This window comes from Oncorhynchus gorbuscha, linkage group LG14 (assembly GCF_021184085.1).
Source record: "Oncorhynchus gorbuscha isolate QuinsamMale2020 ecotype Even-year linkage group LG14, OgorEven_v1.0, whole genome shotgun sequence".
In the NCBI taxonomy this organism is placed as follows: domain Eukaryota; kingdom Metazoa; phylum Chordata; class Actinopteri; order Salmoniformes; family Salmonidae; genus Oncorhynchus; species Oncorhynchus gorbuscha.
This window is the reverse complement of record NC_060186.1, coordinates 10,249,576-10,274,574: the sequence shown is the minus strand read 5'-3', so window position 1 is coordinate 10,274,574 and position 24,999 is coordinate 10,249,576. Positions and strand designations below refer to the sequence as shown.

Genomic DNA, 24,999 nt, shown 5'->3' with positions numbered 1-24,999 from the left:
TTGTGCGAGCTGCTCCAGATCCTTATCTCTCCCCTTCAGCTCAGCTATCTCCTGCTCCAGTTCCTCCAGGAGTCCTTCAGCTAGGCTTACTGACGCCCTCTGGTGGGCACTGATTAGCTCCTTCACCTCACAGCGCCTTCTCTCAATGGAGCGGATCAGCTCAGCAAAGACCAGCTCACAGTGCTCCACTGCTGCCTGTGCTGAAAGCTGTTACGAGAGAAGAAGAGAGAAGGACGGGGGGGGGGGGGTTTAACCGGTACATTCACTCCGCTCGCACCTAGACCCATAGAGATAGATAGAGCACTTCTCTTTGTATGTGTGTCATTGTAGTGTCTGTGACAGCATGGGCAGTGCAATTGAGTCCATCTCCATTTTGAAGTAGTACATTTTCTTCCTCACAATTGGCTAATCCCTCCTGATGACACAGTTGGACATGACTCCAACAAAGTCACCAGGAAGGATCAGCCAATGAAGTTAGAAGTCCCACCCAGTTAACTACATTAAAATAGTGGAAGCCCTTAACGGCGCTGCCCACACTAATTCGGCCTTCTGGCCACTAGAGGCCTCTATCATTCTCTATGCCTAGACCCCAGACAATCTGTCTGTTCCCTATAGTGTGACCCAGTGGTATTTGGCTCCTCCCTGGTTTTAGTTCAGGAATAGTATGTAACTTTCTGCAAAATAAATGTACATACTCTAAATGGTTAATAAATACTCACTGAAAGGGACATCACCGCCTGTCTTATGTCCTGCATCTCCTTCTCTCTCACAGATTCTCAGCCCAACTTGCTGCCGTTTCTCCCTCAGCTGCCCCTGTACCAAAATTAAAACAGTTTTCATAACAGACCAAGTTATGGCAACAAAATTATTATGCTAAACAAATCACTTATACTAATTTAACTGATAAATGAGTGCCTTCAAGACAAAAAGGTTACGATAGTTCAGAGTTCATGCCTCTGCAGTGTATGTAAATGAGTGACCTTTGACTTTTGAGGATATAGTCTGGGTGTTATCTGGCCCATCCTGCTGTTTACTGTAATCTACTCCATCCTTTGTTTGTTTTAAAGTGATTTTGTTGTGACAGCCTAGTTTGTCGAACATAGTTGGTTTTTGACTCTATAATCAGTCAATTTGAAAGCAGAATAGAGAATTTACAAATAAGAACCTAATTGTGGATTATGTGATACTGACCCCTGAGTGTATGTCACTGGAACAACTCAACTTTGGAGTTGGCTGGAATTTCCTGCTCTCCCAGTTTCTGGCAAAACAGTAAGCAATAACGAAGCTTATCTCTAAATATAAAACATTATAGATGGCAATATTATGTTCCAGATCCATAGGTCTACCTGTTTCTCAGTCATCTCTGCTGCTGCGGCTGAGTCATCATGATCATACTTCACATCTTCAGGTCCAGGGAAACAAGAAGCAGAGGGAACCGTTTTGAAATTGTTCTTCAATTTCTCTACCAACTGAGCCAGCAGAATGTTTCTGTTCAGAGCAGGTCTTGGGGTGAAGGTCTGTCGGCACTGGGGGCAGCTGTGAATTCCCTTTTGGTCATCAAGAGACCAATATTCCTTGATACAGCCTTTACAGTAGCTGTGGCCACAGGAAATAGTCACTGGATCCTTCAGTAGATCCAGACAGATCGAACAACTGATCGAGTCCATGGTCTCGACTATTCTGGAGTCCCGAGTGGTGAATGCTGAGGAGTCGAAGAGAAGGGCTATCACGTGCGCTGCTGTTATGTTAGAAGTGTTTACACTTCCTGTTTGGGTTGGGTCGTGGGTAATCTCGGAAAACCCAGATTTGTGTCCGCCTTGACGGAACATTGAGGGGGTTCGATTCATCCTGTCCGGGCGCCCGTGTAGGCGATGCCTTGACAAAATGACCGAGTGGTGGAGATTACTATTCAATTCGAGAATGGAACGCCTCCCTCACCGCTTTCGCCCAATTACGTTACTGGTTCATGCCTGGTGCTCCGCGTTTCAGCATAATCGAATCTGCCCATTGGTAACATTGTAGAATAAGAAACTATGTCTATCTGCGACGTTCGTGGCTCTGTTAGATTGATTGACCCCCCCAAAAAATATCCATGATTATGGACATTTTTAATAGACCAACAGGTAGTAATTTAATATAGTTTACAACCAACTATGTTAACATCAAAACTATATTTTACAACTTCAGTTAGTTACTTCAGTTATAATATTAATTCATAACATACAGTAGATAATGTTACCCTTATCTTGTCTTCCACTTCTATGCGGATTCATTTTCTTCCTCAAAATCCTTCCTACAAATGGAATTCAAGTCATTACTGATCCTCCATTTTAGTTTTTAATCATTGTTTTTCCCCATCGTAGACAGCTTGGTCTGCTACCAAGAGCGTTCAGCAATTGTTGTTACTGGAACACACTCACACACAGTGGAGAAGTCAACACACAAAACAAGTATTTTATAAAAGCAGTGAATTGAGTCATCCAAGTCCACACAGAAGAGAAACTACACTATTGTCTCAATCAGCACAATGCTTTGTGATCGTCCACTTAGTCCCATATTTAATGTACAGCCTTTGATGTCCTGTTGTTGACGAAGTCTGCTTTTCTATATCCAGCCTACCAAATGATGTGAGGAAAAGCAACACAGATTCATTAAAAACTATTGTCACCACACAAAATGTTTCTTATCCTTTGAGGTTCTACTGTGTATGGGGCCTTATCTTCCTATAGGCCCTGTGGAGCACTGAGTGGCTCCACATGCTGTGTAGTAGGATGCAGGCTGCCTGGCCAGCCCTGGTGGGAGCAAACCTAAAGGGACACAAGGTTACGGTCATTGGACATAAAATGAACAGCATAAAGCAAGGAGAAGAGGTTTAACAGATTCAAATAAATTCCCTCCAATCCAACTCATAATGTTCCGGAATAACACAGTGCATATTAATGCCATCTGCAGTCCTTGCATAGCATCAACCAACAGTGCCATATCGACTGTGCATTCGGGCATCAGATTACTACGTGCAGTATATCATGATGTGGTTAGTGGACATGTTAAATCCAGGCAACGTAGTCAGCCTGGAACGCAGCCGTGGTCTTCAGAAGCTACCCACTGACCCGTTGTCCTTTGCGCTGATGTTGATGATCTTGGGCAGCGCCCCGTGGTTGACGATGGCCCTGACGTGCTGCATCTCATCCTGGCTCAGGTTGATGAGGATGTGGCACAGGGACACAGTCACCTCTGTAGGCAGGTCTGCGCTCGTGTTGGAGTTGGGTAACATGACCACCAGCTGTGGCAACAACTGTTTGACTACAGAGAGAGTGGAAAGCTTCGTGAGTGATTGATTTTCTACAGCAGCAGGTTTATGCTGCTGTGCTTTTACACACACTTACAAGTACAAAGACAAATACTTTGTGGGACTTAAGTAGGATTAAAACATTGCAGGTTGATGAGTCAATTCACAGCTCACCAATGTCAGCGTGAAGCTCTCTGTAGCGTAGGATGTTACATAACAGGGACACAGCAGTCTTCTTCACAACCATCCCTCCTTCCTGGAGCATCTTCATGGCCTGGCGTAGACCATTCTCCCACTGTACTATGGTGTGGGCGATGGCCTGGGATACCTGCCCATACAGAGCCATGAGCCCAACATCACCAACTGACAGTCAATATAGTAATGCATAATATAGTATTCACATCAATGTAATTGTCACGCCTTGGTCATTGTATTTTGTGTTTTTGTTATATGTTTGGGTTGGCCAGGGTGTGACATGGGTTTATATGTTGTTTTCGTATTGGGGTTTGTATTATTTGGGATCGTGGCTGATTAGGGGTGTTGTTAGGCTTGGCTGCCTGATGCGATTCTCAATCAGAGTCAGGTCATTCTCGTTGTCTCTGATTGGGAACCGTATTTAGGGAGCCATAGTTTCGCTTTGTATTTCGTGGGTGATTGTTCCTGTCTTTGTGTAGTTTCACCAGATAGGCTGTAATAGGTTTTACGTTCCGTTTGTTGTTTTTGTATTTAGTTATTTCATGTTTCGTTTTCTTCATTAAAGATCATGAGTAACAAACACGCTGCATTTCGGTCTGACTCTCTTCCTTCAACAGACGAACGCCGTTACAGTAATACTTACTATACAGTCAAGTCATGACAACATAATAGATGTGTGGCTGTATTGTAGTTATTCCAAATCAAACCCATGGGCAAATCAATTCCACACTCCCAGAAGTGTACATAGCCCATAGAAATAGGATCAAAGATCTGTGATATAGCCTTACCAGGCCGTTCCCAGCTGTTCTGTAGGGCTCCGATGGCAGCCTCCTGGGTGTAGGGACAGATGCTGCGTGCCATGATTGACAGGTACATGCGCACTGTGATGGCGCTCCACAGCCACTCTATCCCACAGGGACTACCCTTCTCCTCCAGCAGAGGGCACTTTGGTTCAAGACGCTATAGGACCAAAACAACCAAAACACTTTGAACTAAAGGGCTTCCTGTTAACTCCCAGATACCAGGTTTCACATTCATTTTCAATTAACGTGTATAAGGCTTTTAATAAATACATTTGTCAAAGAAAACCGGGCTTAAAGAGTTGGTTCAAAACGTATGCTTTACCACTTACCAAGGCGGATTATCCATAACATAGGAATTGCTCATTTTCTTTAGTGGTAATAACTTATTTATAACCAGATATAAACAGTGCATGTCAAGTACATAAGGGCCACAAAGATGATAACAGCCACGACATAGAGGTCATGGGAGCCTACCTGGATGGTTTTGGCACTGCGGGAGCCGAAACAGTCGGGGGGTTTTGGTCTTTGGAGCCAGGTTGAGTCGAGACTCATGGAGGTCGCTGGCCAACTTCTGTGGAAGCTCCACCTGGTAGGAGAGATTGTGTAGGATGCACACACAGTTCTCTGTGGACTGTGGGAGGAAAGAAGTGGTTCTGTTCAGGGGACTATTATTTTAAGATTAAACATTCTGCAGATGTCTGTTGCACAAAAATTCAATTGGAGAACAGAGCTGGTTCATGATGTTCTCAATATTTAACACTAAAAGGAGAGATTAATAAGTTGTTCTAGAGACATAAATTAAGAAAATATAGGCAAAAACAGTCTTATTTAATTTCCCTGTGTCAATATTTATTCCACCTACAAATGTTCAGTAATGCTTGTACGAAAATAAACAAGTGAACACTTTGCACAAAAGCTTAGTAAATGTTAGTCCTTCACATGCAGTACCTTGTCATCAGGCTTGTAGTCAGCTATGGTCCCGCGGATGTAGTACACCAGGGAGTCAATAAGGTTCTCACACTGCCGCATGGCTTTTCTCCCTTCTGGACCAGTCGAGCTTATGTTTCTGACAACAACAATGACAGGTTGTCATTATCGCCACTAGGCAACAACAAAAACATTCTTTACCTTCCAGACATCGGCCAAACTGGCTAAACATCTATCCTAGCTGTTGGCCGGATGAGCCAAATGTTTATGTAACGGAGAGATATTTGGAGTACTTTAAAACGGTTTTCTGTTGTCTGCAGTTAAAGCCATTAGAATACGTCATTGTAATAAAATGTCTCTATGTGTTGAGAGATAGCAACATGTATTTCAAGCAACATGTATTTCAAGCACAAAGGAAATGTAAGAAAAAGAGTGACAAGAGTTAATCTTTCACTTTAATTTCAACCACTTGTCAATGAGTCAACTGTTCCACTTCCTTTTAGATGAAGTCAGCACGTAGAGAAAACAAACATGACAGTTGCCTCAATACATGTGACCAAATGGTCATTATTTATTCCTAAAAATTCTGCAGTGTTTTTGTTAACGTCAAGCCAAATACAGTAACATTAGTGATGACCCAAGGTTATGGCTGTGAGTTGGAGTGTTGAAGCGTTGGACTAGTAACCGGAAGGTTGCAAGTTCAAACCCCCGAGCTGACATGTTACAAATCTGTCGTTCTGCCCCTGAACAGGCAGTTAAACCACTGTTCCTAGGCTGTCATTGAAAATAAGAATTTGTTCTTAATGACTTGCCTAGTTAAATAAAAAAAGTTTTTGTTTTAAATCATGCCAACGACTGAGGAATTCCTCAGTGTTACACAAGTCAATGGTTGCCAGGGCTTGATAACACCAGCCAAAATGGATTCAGAGGTTTCAACTCTACTAGAGCCACTAAGAGGGAGAGGGCTCCATTAATAATTTAGTCCCGGACTGTTTTCAGTTGTATCGGTTGCTAGGCAAAAGTAAAACACTCCTTGTTATACCATGTTGTGTTTGTCAGGTGGTATATTTGTGCCAAAATAAATCAATGGCAGTTGGTTCAACAGGAACACAAGGTATGCAGGATATTGTTTCCAGAGCATTGCTGCTCCATCGAGGTGATGCTGCCAAGGCAGAAGTCCTCATGCCTGTTTTGCCAGGTAGAAAGGAGTAACAGGATGACGATGGCCTTGGAGGAACCTCACAGTTCTCACTCATGGCGAGGAGGCTGTCAGAGAGAAATATAATCATCTTGACAAAGCCTTGTGAGATGTAACACTGTGGTGAGAGATGGATTGGACATGAACCGCCTGGGTCACTGTATAATAATCAGCGCCTTAAGTATTCACACCCCTTGACTCTTTCCACATTTTGTTGAGTTAGACTACATTTAAAATTAATTCAATTGAGATTGTCACTGATCTACACACAATACCCTGTAATGTTAAAGTGGAATTATGTTTTTAGCAATGTTTATAAATGAATTCAAAATGAAAAGCTGAAATGTCTTGAGTCAATAAGTATTCAACCCTTTAACGGCAAGCCGAAATAAGTTCAAGAGTACAAATGTGCTTAAGTCACATAATAAAGTAGCATGGACTCACTGTGTGCAATAATATTGATTAACATGATTTTTTGAATGACTACACCTTCTCTGTACCCCACACATACAACTATCTGTATGGTCCCGCAGTTGAACAGAGAATTTCAAACATTGAACAAAAAAGACCAGGAAAGTTGCTTTTTGTTGCCAATGCCTCGAAGAGCACCTATTGGTAGATGGGTAAAAAAGACATCGAATATTACTTTGAGCATGTTGAAGTTATTAATTACACTGGATGGTTCTTGAGTGGCCTAGTTACAGTTTTGACTTAAATCAGCTCGAAAATCTATGGCGAGACTAGAAAATGGCTGTCTAGCAATCATCAACAACCAATTTGACAGAGCTTGAAGATTTTTTTTCCATTAATAAGTAGGCAAATATTGTACAATGCAGGTGTGCAAAGCTCTTAAGAGATTTACAGAGAAATACTCACAGCCAAAGGTGATTCTAACATGTATTGACTCAGAGGGTTTAATACTTATCTAATCATGATATATTAGTGTTTTATAGTGCAATAGTATATATATTTTTTAATCTTCCACTTTGACAGAGTATTGTGTAGATTGTTGAATAAAAAAAATACATCCATTTTAATCCCACTTTGCAACAACAAAATGTGGAAAAAGTCAAGGGGTGTGAATACCTTCTGAAAGCACTGTATACCATTTAGCAGAAGCTTTAACCAAAGCGACTTAGTCATGCATGCATACATTTTACATACGGATGGACCCGGGAATCGAACCCACTGTCCTGGCTTTGAAATACACCACGCTCTACCAACTAAGCTAGAGGACCATCAATCAAGAAATGATTTAATGATCATTCCAAACATAACTACTAAACCCCTTTCTGCATCCCACTGCCTAGTGTCTATCCCAGGCTGCCCTAAGATGGATCCCTAGAAATACTTGACCACAGATACTACATAGGTCAGTGTCAAACACACAAATAGCCAATAAATGCCTTTGTCCAGACCAGACGACCTCCCGAAGGGAGCCAGTGGCGTTGTAAAAGGTGTCTGGGTCAGCCAGCATGGCGTCTTTGGGGTTCTCCCCCTCAGACAGGCCTGAGCAGGGCACCAGCACAGAAGTGGTCAGGATCTCCAGGGCCTCTTTGGAGAGATGCTCCTTCAGCAGGTCATGGGAGGATAGGTTCCACAACAGCCCTGTGGAACATGTTTCATTCTTAGGTTACTACTGTGTCATTACCATTTTACCATGTAAGTACATGTCAATCACATATTCACAAAGAGTCTCAGAATAAGAGTGCTGATCTAGGATCAGCCCCCCCCCCCCCCCATTTCATTGTGATTTAAAAGGCTAAACTGATCCTAGATCCACTCTCCTGCTCTGAGGCACTTTGAGAATACGCGCCCTGGTCATTAATAAAGTTCTACGACGATTTCTTTCAGATCTACACCAGCAGGTGTTCAAACTAACCAGTGAGCTGCCGCCGGGTCTCTATGTCACGACTTCTCCTGAGCAGACACAGTGCAGGGGCCACGCCCTTACTGTCCTTCACCTCCATCTTGTTCTCACTGCTCTCGAAGTTGATGTTTCGGAGCGCCCCCGCCGCTATGCGCTCCAGCCCCTCGCTGTCGCTCTGCAGCAGTTTGATCAGCCTGGGTATACCGTGAAGGTAGAACACCTGGAGACAGACAGGCAGAGATCTTCATCTACCCTTGTTTCCTATAAAGATTGAGCTCAACATGAATTTCTCATGCAAATCACCCACATAACCTCAATAGAAATTGAAGGGAAAATACCCCTAGCAATCCAATTATTTGAAAATAGCATACTGTATACTCAACATCATCTGTATTGTAGGCCTCCAGCCTGGAAAGCCATTAACCTTGATTGAGCGGCCAAGTCAACAGTAGTAGAGATGGGCCCCAGCTCACCATCTTCTTAGGATCAGCGCTGTTGAAACATTGGCAGCAGTGATCTGTATCTCCTCATTCTCTTGGCCCAGCAGGTTCACTGCCCTCTCCAATGTCAGCTCAGGCACCTTGCTCTCTGGCTTCCTATGTATGGGAGAGAGCAATGAAGAGGAACTCCCGGTCAATGACACACTCACTTTTTCAATCCCAAAGGCTGGTTCATCCAATTTCTCATCTCCACAACACTTTCCATTGTATTCATTTATATACACCCATTACAAAATCTAGGTAAATCATTGATCTGAAACGAGAGATAAGCAACTGAACCAACGATAATTCTCTGGAAGACTCTTTTATAGCAGCTTTAGTGCCAGCCGAGATAAGCCATCGAAGTCTGGAACCAACAGGACCCTGAACAGCCATAAAACTGCTAAATAGCTAGTTACATGGTTAACCAGATAGCTACCTAGACTGCTACCTTGACCCTTTTTGCTGCTGTTTATTATCTATCCTAGTCACTTTATTCCTAGTTACACAGTATGTACATATCTACCTCAATTACCTCGTACCGCTGCAAATCAAGTCGGTACTGGTACCTCGTGAGTGTATATAGCCAAGTTATCCTTACTCATTGTGCATTTATTATTACTTTTGTATTATTTCTCTATTTTCTTTCTCTGCATTGTTGGGAAGAGCCTGAAAGTAAGCATTTCACTGTTAGTCTACGTGCATGTGACAAATGACATTTGATTTGAGTTGTTGAGAACTAAATTAATTGCCAGATGTAATCAATTACAGGTTTGTGTAGAACACATAAGCCATCTTACAGCGCAGTGACTTCCTTCACGTCTGTCTGCTGGATCTCTGGCTCCGCCGCCTCCCTCTTCTGGCCCATGTCCACCTCCATGCTGACCAGCGAGGCCGGGTACGAGCGAAGCCATTTGGCTCCCACATGATGCTGGCTCTCCTTCCCCACCTGGCCCAGCCAGGCCAGGCCCTCTGCTCTCTGGGTAGCATTGAATGACCCATAGCCTGTTTGTTTCCTCCTCCCTCTTTGAACCTCCATCAGGTAGGGGCTGTTGTCTGTGCGAATCGCAGGGCTGCTGCACAGGAATGAGTGGTCTGCAGAGAGGGGCTGAGGCCCTCGAGTCTGTCTGAGGGACTGGCCTCAGTGGTAGTTGCCGCCGTTAGCCATGGGGTGCGTCCTTGTGCTACGGGCCACTTCCGAATGGGCATAACGTCGCATCAAGTCTGTCCCGTACGACCGCTCCTCTGAAGTCCATCATGGGCGGCTGGCTAGGGCCGGGGAGGGTGCAGGTTCCAAAACGGAGTTTCCCGTAAGCCAGATGGGAGCGAGGTAACTCAGGGCTGGTGACTGGGGTCAAATCCACCCTCTTAGGTGGACTTCTTATATTCTCCTTGAAAGACGACAGGCTGCTGAAGTCCCTGCCTCCGATCTGGCCCAAAGATGAGTGTGTCTACATGGAAAGGTGAAAAGCAGAGGTTGCCCCGTTTCAGAAGGCTCACAACTGAATCAACCATAAAGACATTTCTGTTAATAATGCTAAAACATCTGTGTAAAGCTGTTGCATATAATTGGACAGAGTCTCGATGACTCAAAGCAACACAAAAGGTTTAGGGAAAAAGATCATACAAAATGCTCTCTGATGTCTGAATAACCACTGTTTGTATTGTTACATCATCCCCTATTGTGTGTTTTAAAGCCACTCTCTGCCCTATGGGCATGGGGCTTACAATAGAGATGGATATCTATAACACTCTCTGCCCTATGGGCTTGGGGCTTACAATAGAGATGGGTATCTAACACTCTCTGCCCTATGGGCTTGGGGCTTACAATAGAGATGGGTATCTAACACTCTCTGCCCTATGGGCATGGGGCTTACAATAGAGATGGGTATCTAACACTCTCTGCCCTATGGGCTTGGGGCTTACAATAGAGATGGGTATCTAACACTCCCTGCCCTATGGGCTTGGGGCTTACAATAGAGATGGGTATCTATAACACTCTCTGCCCTATGGGCTTGGGGCTTACAATAGAGATGGGTATCTAACACTCCCTGCCCTATGGGCTTGGGGCTTACAATAGAGATGGGTATCTATAACACTCCCTGCCCTATGGGCATGGGGCTTACAATAGAGATGGGTATCTATAACACTCTCTGCCCTATGGGCATGGGGCTTACAATAGAGATGGGTATCTATAACACTCTCTGCCCTATGGGCTTGGGGCTTACAATAGAGATGGGTATCTAACACTCTCTGCCCTATGGGCTTGGGGCTTACAATAGAGATGGGTATCTAACACTCTCTGCCCTATGGGCTTGGGGCTTACAATAGAGATGGGTATCTAACACTCTCTGCCCTATGGGCTTGGGGCTTACAATAGAGATGGGTATCTAACACTCTCTGCCCTATGGGCTTGGGGCTTACAATAGAGATGGGTATCTAACACTCTCTGCCCTATGGGCTTGGGGCTTACAATAGAGATGGGTATCTAACACTCTCTGCCCTATGGGCTTGGGGCTTACAATAGAGATGGGTATCTAACACTCTCTGCCCTATGGGCTTGGGGCTTACAATAGAGATGGATATCTATAACACTCTCTGCCCTATGGGCTTGGGGCTTACAATAGAGATGGGTATCTAACACTCTCTGCCCTATGGGCTTGGGGCTTACAATAGAGATGGGTATCTAACACTCTCTGCCCTATGGGCATGGGGCTTACAATAGAGATGGGTATCTAACACTCTCTGCCCTATGGGCTTGGGGCTTACAATAGAGATGGGTATCTAACACTCTCTGCCCTATGGGCTTGGGGCTTACAATAGAGATGGGTATCTAACACTCTCTGCCCTATGGGCTTGGGGCTTACAATAGAGATGGGTATCTAACACTCTCTGCCCTATGGGCTTGGGGCTTACAATAGAGATGGGTATCTAACACTCTCTGCCCTATGGGCTTGGGGCTTACAATAGAGATGGGTATCTAACACTCTCTGCCCTATGGGCTTGGGGCTTACAATAGAGATGGGTATCTAACACTCTCTGCCCTATGGGCTTGGGGCTTACAATAGAGATGGGTATCTAACACTCTCTGCCCTATGGGCTTGGGGCTTACAATAGAGATGGGTATCTAACACTCCCTGCCCTATGGGCTTGGGGCTTACAATAGAGATGGGTATCTATAACACTCTCTGCCCTATGGGCATGGGGCTTACAATAGAGATGGGTATCTATAACACTCTCTGCCCTATGGGCTTGGGGCTTACAATAGAGATGGGTATCTAACACTCTCTGCCCTATGGGCTTGGGGCTTACAATAGAGATGGGTATCTAACACTCTCTGCCCTATGGGCTTGGGGCTTACAATAGAGATGGGTATCTAACACTCTCTGCCCTATGGGCTTGGGGCTTACAATAGAGATGGGTATCTAACACTCTCTGCCCTATGGGCTTGGGGCTTACAATAGAGATGGGTATCTAACACTCTCTGCCCTATGGGCTTGGGGCTTACAATAGAGATGGGTATCTAACACTCTCTGCCCTATGGGCTTGGGGCTTACAATAGAGATGGGTATCTAACACTCTCTGCCCTATGGGCTTGGGGCTTACAATAGAGATGGGTATCTAACACTCTCTGCCCTATGGGCTTGGGGCTTACAATAGAGATGGGTATCTATAACACTCTCTGCCCTATGGGCATGGGGCTTACAATAGAGATGGGTATCTATAACACTCTCTGCCCTATGGGCTTGGGGCTTACAATAGAGATGGGTATCTAACACTCTCTGCCCTATGGGCTTGGGGCTTACAATAGAGATGGGTATCTAACACTCTCTGCCCTATGGGCTTGGGGCTTACAATAGAGATGGGTATCTAACACTCTCTGCCCTATGGGCTTCGGGCTTACAATAGAGATGGGTATCTAACACTCTGCCCTATGGGCATGGGGCTTACAATAGAGATGGGTATCTAACACTCTCTGCCCTATGGGCTTGGGGCTTACAATAGAGATGGGTATCTATAACACTCTCTGCCCTATGGGCTTGGGGCTTATAAAAGAGATGGGTATCTAACACTCTCTGCCCTATGGGCATGGGGCTTACAATAGAGATGGGTATCTAACACTCTCTGCCCTATGGGCTTGGGGCTTACAATAGAGATGGGTATCTAACACTCTCTGCCCTATGGGCTTGGGGCTTACAATAGAGATGGGTATCTAACACTCTCTGCCCTATGGGCTTGGGGCTTACAATAGAGATGGGTATCTAACACTCTCTGCCCTATGGGCTTGGGGCTTACAATAGAGATGGGTATCTAACACTCTCTGCCCTATGGGCTTGGGGCTTACAATAGAGATGGGTATCTAACACTCTGCCCTATGGGCATGGGGCTTACAATAGAGATGGGTATCTAACACTCTCTGCCCTATGGGCTTGGGGCTTACAATAGAGATGGGTATCTAACACTCTCTGCCCTATGGGCTTGGGGCTTACAATAGAGATGGGTATCTAACACTCTCTGCCCTATGGGCATGGGGCTTACAATAGAGATGGGTATCTAACACTCTGCCCTATGGGCATGGGGCTTACAATAGAGATGGGTATCTAACACTCTCTGCCCTATGGGCTTGGGGCTTACAATAGAGATGGGTATCTATAACACTCTCTGCCCTATGGGCTTGGGGCTTATAAAAGAGATGGGTATCTAACACTCTCTGCCCTATGGGCATGGGGCTTACAATAGAGATGGGTATCTAACACTCTCTGCCCTATGGGCTTGGGGCTTACAATAGAGATGGGTATCTAACACTCTCTGCCCTATGGGCTTGGGGCTTACAATAGAGATGGGTATCTAACACTCTCTGCCCTATGGGCTTGGGGCTTACAATAGAGATGGGTATCTAACACTCTCTGCCCTATGGGCTTGGGGCTTACAATAGAGATGGGTATCTAACACTCTGCCCTATGGGCATGGGGCTTACAATAGAGATGGGTATCTAACACTCTCTGCCCTATGGGCTTGGGGCTTACAATAGAGATGGGTATCTATAACACTCTCTGCCCTATGGGCTTGGGGCTTACAATATGGGCAGATGGGGTATCTAACACTCTCTGCCCTATGGGCTTGGGGCTTACAATAGAGATGGGTATCTAACACTCTCTGCCCTATGGGCTTGGGGCTTACAATAGAGATGGGTATCTAACACTCTCTGCCCTATGGGCTTGGGGCTTACAATAGAGATGGGTATCTAACACTCTCTGCCCTATGGGCTTGGGGCTTACAATAGAGATGGGTATCTAACACTCTCTGCCCTATGGGCTTGGGGCTTACAATAGAGATGGGTATCTAACACTCTCTGCCCTATGGGCTTGGGGCTTACAATAGAGATGGGTATCTAACACTCTCTGCCCTATGGGCTTGGGGCTTACAATAGAGATGGGTATCTAACACTCTCTGCCCTATGGGCTTGGGGCTTACAATAGAGATGGGTATCTAACACTCTCTGCCCTATGGGCTTCGGGCTTACAATAGAGATGGGTATCTAACACTCTGCCCTATGGGCATGGGGCTTACAATAGAGATGGGTATCTAACACTCTCTGCCCTATGGGCTTGGGGCTTACAATAGAGATGGGTATCTATAACACTCTCTGCCCTATGGGCTTGGGGCTTATAAAAGAGATGGGTATCTAACACTCTCTGCCCTATGGGCATGGGGCTTACAATAGAGATGGGTATCTAACACTCTCTGCCCTATGGGCTTGGGGCTTACAATAGAGATGGGTATCTAACACTCTCTGCCCTATGGGCTTGGGGCTTACAATAGAGATGGGTATCTAACACTCTCTGCCCTATGGGCTTGGGGCTTACAATAGAGATGGGTATCTAACACTCTCTGCCCTATGGGCTTGGGGCTTACAATAGAGATGGGTATCTAACACTCTCTGCCCTATGGGCTTGGGGCTTACAATAGAGATGGGTATCTAACACTCTCTGCCCTATGGGCTTGGGGCTTACAATAGAGATGGGTATCTAACACTCTCTGCCCTATGGGCTTGGGGCTTACAATAGAGATGGGTATCTAACACTCTCTGCCCTATGGGCATGGGGCTTACAATAGAGATGGGTATCTAACACTCTCTGCCCTATGGGCTTGGGGCTTACAATAGAGATGGGTATCTAACACTCTCTGCCCTATGGGCATGGGGCTTACAATAGAGATGGGTATCTAACACTCTCTGCCCTATGGGCATGGGGCTTACAATAGAGATGGGTATCTAACACTCTCTGCCCTATGGGCATGGGGCTTACAATAGAGATGGGTATCTAACACTCTCTGCCCTATGGGCTTGGGGCTTATAAAAGAGATGGGTATCTAACACTCTCTGCCCTATGGGCTTGGGGCTTACAATAGAGATGGGTATCTAACACTCTCTGCCCTATGGGCATGGGGCTTATAAAAGAGATGGGTATCTAACACTCTCTGCCCTATGGGCTTGGGGCTTACAATAGAGATGGGTATCTAACACTCTCTGCCCTATGGGCTTGGGGCTTACAATAGAGATGGGTATCTAACACTCTCTGCCCTATGGGCTTGGGGCTTACAATAGAGATGGGTATCTAACACTCTCTGCCCTATGGGCTTGGGGCTTACAATAGAGATGGGTATCTATAACACTCTCTGCCCTATGGGCATGGGGCTTACAATAGAGATGGGTATCTAACACTCTCTGCCCTATGGGCATGGGGTTTACAATAGAGATGGGTATCTAACACTCTCTGCCCAATTGGCTTGGGGCTTACAATAGAGATGGGTATCTAACACTCTCTGCCCTATGGGCTTGGGGCTTACAATAGAGATGGGTATCTATAACACTCTCTGCCCTATGGGCTTGGGGCTTACAATAGAGATGGGTATCTAACACTCTCTGCCCTATGGGCTTGGGGCTTACAATAGAGATGGGTATCTAACACTCTCTGCCCTATGGGCATGGGGCTTACAATAGAGATGGGTATCTAACACTCTCTGCCCTATGGGCTTGGGGCTTACAATAGAGATGGGTATCTAACACTCTCTGCCCTATGGGCTTGGGGCTTACAATAGAGATGGGTATCTAACACTCTCTGCCCTAAGGGCATGGGGCTTACAATAGAGATGGGTATCTAACACTCTCTGCCCTATGGGCATGGGGCTTACAATAGAGATGGGTATCTAACACTCTCTGCCCTATGGGCATGGGGCTTACAATAGAGATGGGTATCTAACACTCTCTGCCCTATGGGCATGGGGCTTACAATAGAGATGGGTATCTAACACTCTCTGCCCTATGGGCTTGGGGCTTATAAAAGAGATGGGTATCTAACACTCTCTGCCCTATGGGCTTGGGGCTTACAATAGAGATGGGTATCTAACACTCTCTGCCCTATGGGCATGGGGCTTATAAAAGAGATGGGTATCTAACACTCTCTGCCCTATGGGCTTGGGGCTTACAATAGAGATGGGTATCTAACACTCTCTGCCCTATGGGCTTGGGGCTTACAATAGAGATGGGTATCTAACACTCTCTGCCCTATGGGCTTGGGGCTTACAATAGAGATGGGTATCTAACACTCTCTGCCCTATGGGCTTGGGGCTTACAATAGAGATGGGTATCTAACACTCTCTGCCCTATGGGCTTGGGGCTTACAATAGAGATGGGTATCTAACACTCTGCCCTATGGGCTTGGGGCTTACAATAGAGATGGGTATCTATAACACTCTCTGCCCAATGGGCATGGGGCTTACAATAGAGATGGGTATCTAACACTCTCTGCCCTATGGGCATGGGGTTTACAATAGAGATGGGTATCTAACACTCTCTGCCCTATGGGCATGGGGTTTACAATAGAGATGGGTATCTAACACTCTCTGCCCTATTGGCTTTGGGCTTACAATAGAGATGGGTATCTAACACTCTCTGCCCTATGGGCTTGGGGCTTACAATAGAGATGGGTATCTATAACACTCTCTGCCCTATGGGCTTGGGGCTTACAATAGAGATGGGTATCTAACACTCTCTGCCCTATGGGCTTGGGGCTTACAATAGAGATGGGTATCTAACACTCTGCCCTATGGGCATGGGGCTTACAATAGAGATGGGTATCTAACACTCTCTGCCCTATGGGCTTGGGGCTTACAATAGAGATGGGTATCTATAACACTCTCTGCCCTATGGGCTTGGGGCTTATAAAAGAGATGGGTATCTAACACTCTCTGCCCTATGGGCATGGGGCTTACAATAGAGATGGGTATCTAACACTCTGCCCTATGGGCTTGGGGCTTACAATAGAGATGGGTATCTAACACTCTCTGCCCTATGGGCTTGGGGCTTACAATAGAGATGGGTATCTAACACTCTCTGCCCTATGGGCATGGGGCTTACAATAGAGATGGGTATCTAACAGTCTCTGCCCTATGGGCTTGGGGCTTACAATAGAGATGGGTATCTATAACACTCTCTGCCCTATGGGCATGGGGCTTACAATAGAGATGGGTATCTAACACTCTCTGCCCTATGGGCTTGGGGCTTACAATAGAGATGGGTATCTATAACACTCTCTGCCCTATGGGCTTGGGGCTTATAAAAGAGATGGGTATCTAACACTCTCTGCCCTATGGGCATGGGGCTTACAATAGAGATGGGTATCTAACACTCTGCCCTATGGGCTTGGGGCTTACAATAGAGATGGGTATCTAACACTCTCTGCCCTATGGGCTTGGGGCTTACAATAGAGATGGGTATCTAACACTCTCTGCCCTATGGGCATGGGGCTTACAATAGAGATGGGTATCTAACAGTCTCTGCCCTATGGGCTTGGGGCTTACAATAGAGATGGGTATCTATAACACTCTCTGCCCTATGGGCTTGGGGCTTATAAAAGAGATGGGTATCTAACACTCTCTGCCCTATGGGCATGGGGCTTACAATAATAGAGATGGGTATCTAACACTCTGCCCTATGGGCTTGGGGCTTACAATAGAGATGGGTATCTAACACTCTCTGCCCTATGGGCTTGGGGCTTACAATAGAGATGGGTATCTAACACTCTCTGCCCTATGGGCTTGGGGCTTACAATAGAGATGGGTATCTAACACTCTCTGCCCTATGGGCTTGGGGCTTACAATAGAGATGGGTATCTAACACTCTCTGCCCTATGGGCTTGGGGCTTACAATAGAGATGGGTATCTAACACTCTCTGCCCTATGGGCTTGGGGCTTACAATAGAGATGGGTATCTAACACTCTCTGCCCTATGGGCTTGGGGCTTACAATAGAGATGGGTATCTAACACTCTCTGCCCTATGGGCTTGGGGCTTACAATAGAGATGGGTATCTAACACTCTCTGCCCTATGGGCTTGGGGCTTACAATAGAGATGGGTATCTAACACTCTCTGCCCTATGGGCATGGGGCTTACAATAGAGATGGGTATCTAACACTCTCTGCCCTATGGGCTTGGGGCTTACAATAGAGATGGGTATCTAACACTCTCTGCCCTATGGGCTTGGGGCTTACAATAGAGATGGGTATCTAACACTCTCTGCCCTATGGGCTTGGGGCTTACAATAGAGATGGGTATCTAACACTCTCTGCCCTATGGGCTTGGGGCTTACAATAGAGATGGGTATCTAACACTCTCTGCCCTATGGGCTTGGGGCTTACAATAGAGATGGGTATCTAACACTCTCTGCCCTATGGGCTTGGGGCTTACAATAGAGATGGGTATCTAACACTCTCTGCCCTATGGGCTTGGGGCTTACAATAGAGATGGGTATCTAACACTCTCTGCCCTATGGGCATGGGGCTTACAATAGAGATGGGTATCTAACACTCTCTGCCCTATGGGCATGGGGCTTACAATAGAGATGGGTATCTAACACTCTCTGCCCTATGGGCATGGGGCTTACAATAGAGATGGGTATCTAACACTCTCTGCCCTATGGGCTTGGGGCTTATAAAAGAAATGGGTATCTAACACTCTCTGCCCTATGGGCTTGGGGCTTACAATAGAGATGGGTATCTAACACTCTCTGCCCTATGGGCATGGGGCTTATAAAAGAGATGGGTATCTAACACTCTCTGCCCTATGGGCTTGGGGCTTACAATAGAGATGGGTATCTAACACTCTCTGCCCTATGGGCTTGGGGCTTACAATAGAGATGGGTATCTAACACTCTCTGCCCTATGGGCTTGGGGCTTACAATAGAGATGGGTATCTAACACTCTCTGCCCTATGGGCTTGGGGCTTACAATAGAGATGGGTATCTAACACTCTCTGCCCTATGGGCTTGGGGCTTACAATAGAGATGGGTATCTAACACTCTCTGCCCTATGGGCTTGGGGCTTACAATAGAGATGGGTATCTAACACTCTCTGCCCTATGGGCATGGGGCTTATAAAAGAGATGGGTATCTAACACTCTCTGCCCTATGGGCTTGTGGCTTACAATAGAGATGGGTATCTAACACTCTCTGCCCTATGGGCTTGGGGCTTACAATAGAGATGGGTATCTAACACTCTCTGCCCTATGGGCTTGGGGCTTACAATAGAGATGGGTATCTAACACTCTCTGCCCTATGGGCTTGGGGCTTACAATAGAGATGGGTATCTAACACTCTCTGCCCTATGGGCTTGGGGCTTACAATAGAGATGGGTATCTATAACACTCTCTGCCCTATGGGCATGGGGCTTACAATAGAGATGGGTATCTAACACTCTCTGCCCTATGGGCATGGGGTTTACAATAGAGATGGGTATCTAACACTCTCTGCCCTATGGGCATGGGGTTTACAATAGAGATGGGTATCTAACACTCTCTGCCCTATTGGCTTTGGGCTTACAATAGAGATGGGTATCTAACACTCTCTGCCCTATGGGCTTGGGGCTTACAATAGAGATGGGTATCTATAACACTCTCTGCCCTATGGGCTTGGGGCTTATAAAAGAGATGGGTATCTAACACTCTCTGAGCTTACAATAGAGATGGGTATCTAACACTCTCTGCCCTATGGGCTTGGGGCTTACAATAGAGATGGGTATCTAACACTCTGCCCTATGGGCATGGGGCTTACAATAGAGATGGGTATCTAACACTCTCTGCCCTATGGGCTTGGGGCTTACAATAGAGATGGGTATCTATAACACTCTCTGCCCTATGGGCTTGGGGCTTATAAAAGAGATGGGTATCTAACACTCTCTGCCCTATGGGCATGGGGCTTACAATAGAGATGGGTATCTAACACTCTGCCCTATGGGCTTGGGGCTTACAATAGAGATGGGTATCTAACACTCTCTGCCCTATGGGCTTGGGGCTTACAATAGAGATGGGTATCTAACACTCTCTGCCCTATGGGCATGGGGCTTACAATAGAGATGGGTATCTAACACTCTCTGCCCTATGGGCTTGGGGCTTACAATAGAGATGGGTATCTATAACACTCTCTGCCCTATGGGCTTGGGGCTTATAAAAGAGATGGGTATCTAACACTCTCTGCCCTATGGGCATGGGGCTTACAATAGAGATGGGTATCTAACACTCTGCTCTATGGGCTTGGGGCTTACAATAGAGATGGGTATCTAACACTCTCTGCCCTATGGGCTTGGGTCTTACAATAGAGATGGGTATCTAACACTCTCTGCCCTATGGGCTTGGGGCTTACAATAGAGATGGGTATCTAACACTCTCTGCCCTATGGGCTTGGGGCTTACAATAGAGATGGGTATCTAACACTCTCTGCCCTATGGGCTTGGGGCTTACAATAGAGATGGGTATCTAACACTCTCTGCCCTATGGGCTTGGGGCTTACAATAGAGATGGGTATCTAACACTCTCTGCCCTATGGGCATGGGGCTTACAATAGAGATGGGTATCTAACACTCTCTGCCCTATGGGCATGGGGCTTACAATAGAGATGGGTATCTAACACTCTGCCCTATGGGCATGGGGCTTACAATAGAGATGGGTATCTAACACTCTCTGCCCTATGGGCATGGGGCTTACAATAGAGATGGGTATCTAACACTCTCTGCCCTATGGGCATGGGGCTTACAATAGAGATGGGTATCTAACACTCTCTGCCCTATGGGCTTGGGGCTTATAAAAGAGATGGGTATCTAACACTCTCTGCCCTATGGGCTTGGGGCTTACAATAGAGATGGGTATCTAACACTCTCTGCCCTATGGGCATGGGGCTTATAAAAGAGATGGGTATCTAACACTCTCTGCCCTATGGGCTTGGGGCTTACAATAGAGATGGGTATCTAACACTCTCTGCCCTATGGGCTTGGGGCTTACAATAGAGATGGGTATCTAACACTCTCTGCCCTATGGGCTTGGGGCTTACAATAGAGATGGGTATCTAACACTCTCTGCCCTATGGGCTTGGGGCTTACAATAGAGATGGGTATCTAACACTCTCTGCCCTATGGGCTTGGGGCTTACAATAGAGATGGGTATCTAACACTCTCTGCCCTATGGGCTTGGGGCTTACAATAGAGATGGGTATCTAACACTCTCTGCCCTATGGGCTTGGGGCTTACAATAGAGATGGGTATCTAACACTCTGCCTTATGGGCATGGGGCTTACAATAGAGATGGGTATCTAACACTCTCTGCCCTATGGGCTTGGGGCTTACAATAGAGATGGGTATCTAACACTCTCTGCCCTATGGGCTTGGGGCTTACAATAGAGATGGGTATCTAACACTCTGCCTTATGGCCTTGGGGCTTACAATAGAGATGGGTATCTAACACTCTCTGCCCTATGGCCTTGGGGCTTACAATAGAGATGGGTATCTAACACTCTCTGCCCTATGGGCATGGTGCTTACTATAGCTGCACATACCGGAGACTATCCAATTTGTTTTTATACAAACCATATGGGCGGTACATTCAAAACCAACGCAGCCCACAGTTTATTTTAGGGACAATAGATAGATACCATCCAATTTCCCTGCTGTTTCTTGTGAAGTTCCATCACCTCGGTGACCCACTAAATAGGGAATTCATTTTTTTTTTATAAATAAAAATGAACACACTTCACGTAACCTCCAGACACATTGCACATTGCCATGTAGGGTGAAGTCCCTTGCTCCGGAGTTGAATCGCATAGCTGTTCATTCTAACATTCAGGCTCTCTGATGAACTAAAGCACCTGTGACTGTGGATAGTGTGTATATTAAAGGACTGGCCTTACCTTCATGTTCGATAAGGTTCCATCTCTGGAACCGGTGATAATTGATGGCTTTCTGGATAGATGAAGACTACCTGAAAGATACACCACATGTGTTTTGAAGGATCATGCCATCTCGCCAATTCCCTAATTACCATCTGGATGCACGCCCTCTCCTATTGGACAGGTAAATAGGGAGGACTGCAAATACAGTAGACTAGAGGATATTGAATATAATAGTTTGCTGACATGATTGCAAACATCATGACAAATACAATGTCACTAAGAATTTGACACCAATGACCAGGCCTGCATGTCCATTCGGTTGCATCTGGTTTCGACCCGTCCTGTATTTCCTGGTAGACTATGCCGAAACATTTTTACCCCCCAATCATCAACTTCTGATTCCCTTGGCGATTTCAATAGGCTAATCTTGCAGACTCAATGAAAAACACATGTTAGACTACCATTTTACCATTGGACGTTGTCTTTTTGCCCTTACGAGCAAGTGTGAGCTGCACTTGTTGCTGAACACGAGAACTCCGGTCGTTTGATTGGGTATATGTATAATCCTCTGGTGGTAATGCCAAACTCGTGTCATCTGCGTCAAGTGTGAATGAGTCTAGTGCAGGTAAAACCGACGTATTAAATTGCGTCTCTTCCATGATTCCGTAGCTCTCCAAACGTGTAATTCCATAAAATAGCCCGCAGATTCATCAAAAGTATCACTATCGTCCTTTCCTGACCCGTTCATATACAGTGAAGTACTCGGGTGAGTCTGTGCAAGTGAGACAGTTGAGTTCATTGTGACTGGGGTGTGGTCTGTATAGTCGACACCTGTGATATCACTTTACAAATAAGGAAGCGAGGACACGCTGGGGAGAATGCCAAAATATTATCGTTGATAGGCTACAAGGCCAATTCTCTGGCAAATAGCAACCCTTGTAGATCCGGGATGGGCAACTGGCACCCCCCCCCCCCCCTTTATAGGCCCGCGGATAAGTCTCCCCCCCCCAACCATTTTCTTTTAAGGAACTGTCAGGGTTTCAATTTCCTGTTGATAGTTGGACTATTAGAAAATACAATCTGCTATTTCGAAATGTGGTTGTGCATCAGCAGTTTTTCTCTTATGTCAGTTACTGACTGTCACTCACTTAGTACATATCAGCAAAACTTTTTTAGATTGGTTTGTTAGTCTAGCGCCCAGCTATCTAATCATGTTCGAATTATCGACCGGCCCCCATTGATCATCAGATATCATATAAAAAACTGCAAACATGTCTCCACCCTATGGCAAAATGTAAAAACATTGCAGGAAATTGTCTGTAAAACTGTAAATGTTTCTCTCTGCCCAACCTGGTCTCAGAGTATTTTGTATTATTCTGTATGTAAATTAGAGACATTCCATTTAGTATGATATGTTATGTTTGGTATGGTATGTATTATTTTGTGGATGCCCATAATCTATTTCTTATATATGTTACGAATGACAATTCGTAGGAAACTAATTTGCTAAACTTATGATATGTTACCAATTCCAATTTGTTGTGATTGTCGTTAGCTAGGTGGCTCACGCTAGCTAGGCTAGGGCTTAGCGGAAGGGTTAGCTAACATGAAAAGTAGTTGAAAAGTTGCTAAAGTTATACATCCACCCATCCACACCGACCAACCACCCTCCTTTTGTTTTTGTCTTAAGTAACATGTATTGTGTAATTATACCACACCAAATATAACATATCATACTAATTTGATTGTCTCAGATTAACATTTACTATGTTACATATAGCCTGAGACCAGGCTGCTCTATTGAAGAAAATGAGCAGAATTGCATTAAATGAGTTATACAATTGCAAAAATCTTCTCTCTAGCCCATGGCAAAATGTGTAGAATTGCAGGAAATGAATTCAAACTTCAATTTTCTCTTTGCTGTCAAGGGGGGGGGGGGGGGGCTGATCAAATGTTTTGCTTGCAAGGTGGGGGGGAGGGGCAACTTCACATAAGACCCCCAAAATGCTAGAGCCGGCACTGACTGCACTTGTAGGTTAACAAAACAGCGAGCCACTGCGGTCCCTCATGAGTGCCAAATGTATTCATTCCGTTTTTTGTGACGGCCCCACCCCCATCAACATTGCCCATCCCTGTTGTAGATCAGTGGTTCCCAACCTTTTTCGGTCAGTATACCACCAACTGAATTTTGCTGTGCCCGAAGTACCCCTGAAATACCCCCTCATGCATTTTAACAGTAGGCCTATGGTTTCTGAGTATTCTCAAGTACCCCCTGTGGATAGGCCAAGTACCCCCAGGGCTCCAAGTACCCCTGATTGGGAACCACTGTTGTAAATTATGCAGAATTTCTGGATGAGGTATTTTTTTTGCCATTGTTTCCATTTACTATCCAATCATTTCTGATATGCAACACCTGTATCACACCTGTCAATTACTAATACCATTTGAATCTCACAAAGTCACACTTTATGATTTCTATACCAAAGTTGGGTAGTTCTGTGTCATAATCAAGCAAAAGTTTTGTTTATGCCTGAAGAGCAAGCAGGCAGGCATGTACCTGAAAAGGAATGTAATGCTCCTGAGCATGTGATGTGTGTGTTGTGTGTCAAGTTGGGTACTGTGACAAATATCAAGAATATTAGTGCAAATGGATAAAACAAGTATTTTATTAAACTAATGCACATTAGTAGTAACAAGTGTTATAGGCAAGACCATTCACCTCACTGTGTAATGGCTCTCTACATTTTCATTAGGAGGTGTTCCCAGTGCAGTATGGTACTAAGTATGACACAGCACTGCAGATTCTGGTGTGGGAGTTCTTCTCCAGGCTGGAGGAGTTGCTGCCAGGGCCCAGTTTTACACAGGTACTGATATGACTGCATCTTCATCCTATCAATTCAAATGTGAAAAATGTTGCGTTTACAGTTATAAATGAATGAACCCCTTTAATAGATGAATAAATGGACTGAACATCAACAAGTTTCCAGTGGGTAGGAGCTAGGGGTTGATTTGGGATTGGACTGCA

At 45.5% G+C, this 24,999-nt stretch overlaps 1 protein-coding gene and 1 pseudogene across 1 annotated transcript; both read right to left on the bottom strand.

Moving 5' to 3' along the window:
* Positions 1–68: 68 nt before the first annotated feature.
* On the bottom strand, positions 69–2,190 carry LOC123994410 (E3 ubiquitin-protein ligase RNF135-like). Its single transcript, XM_046296941.1, has 3 exons — positions 1,347–2,190; positions 720–813; positions 69–207 (listed from the first exon to the last, which is right to left on the bottom strand). The coding sequence occupies exons 1-3, from the start codon at positions 1,845–1,847 to the stop codon at positions 176–178; spliced, it is 627 nt and encodes a 208-aa protein (XP_046152897.1). The 5' UTR covers positions 1,848–2,190; the 3' UTR covers positions 69–175.
* A 128-nt stretch (positions 2,191–2,318) lies between these two features.
* LOC123995874 lies at positions 2,319–22,797 on the bottom strand (annotated as a pseudogene).
* Positions 22,798–24,999: the final 2,202 nt, after the last annotated feature.